The sequence below is a fragment of the Magnolia sinica genome, chromosome 2 (assembly GCF_029962835.1).
Source record: "Magnolia sinica isolate HGM2019 chromosome 2, MsV1, whole genome shotgun sequence".
NCBI classification, from domain to species: domain Eukaryota; kingdom Viridiplantae; phylum Streptophyta; class Magnoliopsida; order Magnoliales; family Magnoliaceae; genus Magnolia; species Magnolia sinica.
This window is the reverse complement of record NC_080574.1, coordinates 127466922-127471943: the sequence shown is the minus strand read 5'-3', so window position 1 is coordinate 127471943 and position 5022 is coordinate 127466922. Positions and strand designations below refer to the sequence as shown.

Here is a 5022-nt window from a genome sequence, read left to right as displayed (position 1 = left end):
CTTATATTCTTTTCTTTCCAAGCCTTCAATGGGAATTGAATTAGTTAACATCTGTAAGATGTATTTTTGATTAAGGCTGGGGAAAGAACCATATTTTTAGGACCAACACTCAAGGATCACAGTGACTGACTAAGACTTGTCTGACTTGTAAAAAAGACTGTTGACCCTCTGCATGTTCTTTCAGTTTAAGACATTTAAATGGCTTGATTGTAGTTAATTGACAAATGAATGCAGAAATGAAAGCAAGAAACATCTTTGTTTACGGTATTTTCTATAGTAGTTATACAAAAATATAAACAATGTGAGAAATGGGAATAAATAAAGGTAGGCATCCGCAAGGGGAGAATCTTTATTTCCATTGAATGATTGTTACTCTTATCTCCGATTTTGTCAGAGATGTTGCATGTCATGTATGTGTATGAAGTCATTTATCTTTTACTCATGTAACTACATTGTCCATTACCTGCAGCATGCCTGCCTTATATTCAGTGCTGGTTTTAATAACAACTATTTACTTTTGTTGTGTTGCTTTACAGGGTGCCTTTGTTTGGAGTCGCAAAGCATTGGTTTCAGAGGTGAGAGGCATACTCATTGCCTTCACATCACTGCTACTCAACAGATCACTTATGAAGACATTTAAACCAAATTGAGGACCAGTAATTCTTCTTCTTCTTCTTCTTCTTCTTCAATACGGAAGGCGTTCGACTCCATTCCTCAAAAATTGCATTTTTCTTCTCTCCATTCCTCAAAAATTGCATGGTCGTACCAGCCTGATGGATGATTGGATCTCACCCCTATGTGTTCTTGAAAAGGGTGATGTTCTAACTCAATTTTTGTGCCACAGGGAGTATGGAAGATTTCTAGAAGCCATAGCCCGAGAAGGTAGTCTGTTGTTCTTCATTTGGTTTCTTTGCAAACATCTGAATTATCCACCTATCCTATCCAACTTGAACTACACAATCTTTTGGATGATTGGATCTCACCCCTATGTTCTTGAAAAGGGTGATGTTCTAACTTAAATTTTGTGCCACAAGGAGTACGGAAGATTTCTAGAAGCCGTAGCCCGAGAAGGTAGTCTGTTGTTCTTCATTTGGTTTCTTGCAAACATCTGAATTATCCACCTATCCTATCCAACTTGAACCACACAATCTTTTGTAAAATTTTGAAATTGTTGTGCCTTTGGGTTCTTATTTTATTTATTTATTATTATTATTTTTTTTTGTAGTTGAAATGCTGAATTGATGAAGTTTTTACATATGCCAATTAGGCCGTAGACTACAAATGCTAGTTGTTGTTTCCTTGTGTTTGATGGATGGACTAACTTGAAGGCTTCTTCTTCTTCTGTGCTATTTCCACTATTTATCACCAGAGCATACTGTTCCCAGCCTCAGCATGAGATCAGGAAGCAAGCTTGCTCAGATCAGTGACGTAACATTGACTTTGGGTTCTCATTGCCTTGGATATTTTCCTACTTGATTTTGTTACCTGGTCACTGAGGTTATGTGTAAACAGATATCAGGGGCTATTGTCAGCCTCATGGAAGATAGACCTGAGCTAACTGAAAAGGTGGTCCAAATATCCAGTAGTTCCGAGCAGGCTGAGAGAGCCCAGAGCCTTCTCCAGGGATTTATTCTGAGCAGTTAGTTTCTATTTTCCCTTGCAATTTCCAGTTATCAGACCATTCATTTTTTAGTGCTATTTTCTTTTCCAATCTTAATTCAGATTTGTAATTTGAGCTGTACTGCTCGTCTATAACAGCACAAGATGCCACAACAAGCTAAATCTGAGCTATGGGTGTTGTAAAGCCGAGATCTTGTAAGGTAGCAATGGATGCTTTCAGTTTTCACTAGTAATCTGTTTTCCCAGAATCTGGCAGTTATCAACAATCTTTGCATAAAAGGTAAGAATGGTTTATTTTTCTTTCTTTTTTCTTTTTCATTTTAATGACAATCTGCAGTTCTAAGAATAGGAATGCATTCCATTGTCAATCTTTTTTTTTTTTTTTTTACTTTTTTTTGGTGGTGGTTATCTTATGCTGCATCCATTTGCTTTCCTGCACCTATTTATAATTTTTTATATAATTGACGCGGATTTCCTGCCCATGCCTAGCAGGAAGTTCCTTCGCTGGGATGCTAAGTGGGGCCCACCATGATGTTTATGTGAAATTCACATGGTGCATCTGTTTTGAGCGATCATTTTAGGTTATGAGACTAAAAATGAGGTGGATCCAAAACTCAAGTGGGCCGCACGGGAGGAAACAGTAGGGATTCAGTGACCACTGTTTGAAACATTCGCGTGGCTAAAAAGTTTCATAATTTTTAATATTTTCACTTCATCACAGTGGGAATGACCTTATAAACCATTTGGATGCCATATAAACATCAAGGTAGATTTGGATTGCATTGATGGTACTGGTTAGTGGTCGATGTTCTATAAGCATACCGTAATGTATATTTTTTATACACTTGGGTGGACCATACTATAGGAAACAAGGGTGATTGACTGCCCAACATACTTTGTGGTTGGTTAAAACATTTCCAGATTAGGTGCGCCGGGGTCTCACCCAACGCAGTGTGGTACTGCTGTGGAGCCCACGTTGATGCATGTATTGTATATCCAAGCTATCCATCCATATTTCTGCTCCTTTTGAGGGGAAAACAAAAAAAGGTACGTCCAAATCTCAAGTGGACCACAGTGCTGATTGAATTCCCACCATTAAAAATTTCGTAGGGCTCAATGTAATACCCGCCGTGAGTTTATTTGCCATCAAACCTGTTGATCAGGACACAAGGACCTGGATGATGGGAAAAACAAATATCAGCTTCATCAAAAACTTTTGTAGCCGACAAAAATTTTGTGGTAGTTGAGATTCAACTACTGTTTCCTCCAATATGGTTCACCAGATATTTGGATATGCTTCATTTTTTTGGATTGGTGAACGCGATATTTGGATCTGCTTCATTTTTTTGGATCATGCTCTAAAATGATCTGAAAAAATGATGGAAGATGTTGATATACAATATATACATCAAGGCAGGGTTGATTCAATACCACTGATAAAGCTGTTGTGATTGGATCTGCTCAGTTTTGGTTTTTCCTATGTAACGGGGGACTTCACTTCTTTAAATTTTACTGCGTTGATGCTTGTCCATTTCTGTGCACCCAACAATCCTGTATGCGGCTCATATAAAGATGCTTTTTTTTTTCTTTCTAATTGTTTAGCACATTTCATTTCGGTTAACTTGTCATCTGAAGCTTACAGTTCAAGTTCTGTGATATTCTTATATTTGCAACTTCTCTGACTTCTTTATTACTTGCATCAACTTCTAAAGTTACCCCCCAGTAATTCCAACAAACCGCTCGGCTTATTTACTGTAGTTTATCTTTGTTTTGCTTTTCTATCAGCAGCTCAGTTATCTTAGCTGTAGAGAGTAACAGTTTTACTGTGAAAACTTATTTCAATGTTGGAAGTCCTTTTATTGAAAGTACCAGCACTGAGTCTAGTGTCTGCATCTGTTGCAGGCTCTGGAGATGGAACCTTGCATGCATGGAGCATCAGCAGATGCAATGAGGCTGCCACTAGAATCTTGGCCCGTCAACTCGTTTGTCTGAGGCAGCAAATCACCAACTTGCAAGGGAGTCGTGCACAGATCAGAGGGGTTGCAACTCATACACAGGTATGAATTTCTAACAACAACACAGCGTGGTTAATTCTCTGTAATTGGCTTTCATTTATCTGCTTCTATAAACAACATTTGATTTTATTTTTATTTTATCTTTTCAGGCCATGTATTCCAATACTTCCATCTCTGTTGGAATGAAAGGTGCAAGCAAAGCAATGGCAGCTATGAATAAAGAATGTACTTTTGCTTACGTGTAACGGACCATTATATCTGATTTAACTTTTATTGTCAATGTCCAAAAATCAAATGTAGAGTTCAAGTGTACAGCTTCCCAAGCTTACCAATGCATGTCATCTGTGTTTATTGCATGATCATTTACCTTGCCTTTTCCTCTCTAAGTAGTGAAGAATACTGTTCGTCTCCTAGGGTAGTATAATGTTTCTTGTACATTCTCTTATGACCTTCCAAATACATTGGTGTTTTCAGCAAATGGCACCAGCAAAGTAGGCCAAAGTGATGCAAGAATTCCAGAAGCAGTGATGCAAGAATTCCAGAAGCAGTCAGCACAAATAGACATGACGGTAATTTTTGTTGATACTAATTCCTACTCTGAGCTTTCAATACTCTTTATATTTATTAGCTTGCACTGCATTTCGATGGACGAGCAAATTGAATTGTGAACATTTCATTTAGTATACACAGCAAGGAAATTGCCCTCAAATTTAGGACATGGTACATCCCACATGGATACAACATACATGTCATTTGCACGATGAGTGGAATGATAAAATAGGAAAGTATGCATATTGATACAGGTATAAAAAATCTCAATGGATGAAGCGTCCATAAGCTTTTGACGCTTTATAATATATACGCATTATTCTGGAGACATTTTGTGGAAATATGTAGAAATATGAGAAATATGAAAAGAAACATATCTGTGGGTTATCAGAATCAAAGTGTCCATGAGGTTGTCGAAGTTTAGTAGAAATATTTAAGAAATGAAAATGCATGTATTGTGACACATCACAGCCTAATTGTCCCCAAGGTTTTTGTGATGTCCATGTGGTCATCAGATCAATGCTCCAGATCACTTAACCATCTGTCCCACTTGCATAGATCATCAAAGTTGAAGTGCCTGGAAGGTTCTTATAGTATGCATGGTGGGCCCATTAGATCAACTGCACATATCCCTAAAATTATGGGCCCCCCACTTGTACTCTATATCAGAATTGAAGTGTATGTGAGTTTTTTGTGGCATCCATGCAAGGGCCCATCAGTTGAATGTGGACTGCGTTTCTAGATTTAAAGCTAAGGACTTCAAGAAAACCCTCACAGGTCAAGCAGCAAAAAAAAAATAGAGACTTCAATGATATGTGGTCTCTTTTTTTTTTTTTTT

The 5022-nt window shown here is 37.7% G+C and overlaps 1 protein-coding gene across 1 annotated transcript; it reads left to right on the top strand.

Annotated features, from left to right (window-relative positions):
* Window positions 1-1514: 1514 nt before the first annotated feature.
* On the top strand, window positions 1515-3902 carry LOC131230461 (vacuolar protein sorting-associated protein 2 homolog 2-like). Its single transcript, XM_058226387.1, has 4 exons — window positions 1515-1639; window positions 1759-1900; window positions 3523-3677; window positions 3785-3902. The coding sequence occupies exons 2-4, from the start codon at window positions 1831-1833 to the stop codon at window positions 3878-3880; spliced, it is 321 nt and encodes a 106-aa protein (XP_058082370.1). The 5' UTR covers window positions 1515-1639; window positions 1759-1830; the 3' UTR covers window positions 3881-3902.
* Window positions 3903-5022: the final 1120 nt, after the last annotated feature.

Excerpts from the sequence above, each read along its gene's own strand:
- LOC131230461 (XM_058226387.1), top strand. The coding sequence starts at position 1,831 with ATGCTTTCAGTTTTCACTAGTAATCTGTTTTCCCAGAATCTGGCAGTT. Across the intron at positions 1,901-3,522 it reads CAACAATCTTTGCATAAAAG|GCTCTGGAGATGGAACCTTG; the intron begins GTAAGAATGGTT and ends CATCTGTTGCAG. Across the intron at positions 3,678-3,784 it reads GGGTTGCAACTCATACACAG|GCCATGTATTCCAATACTTC; the intron begins GTATGAATTTCT and ends TTATCTTTTCAG.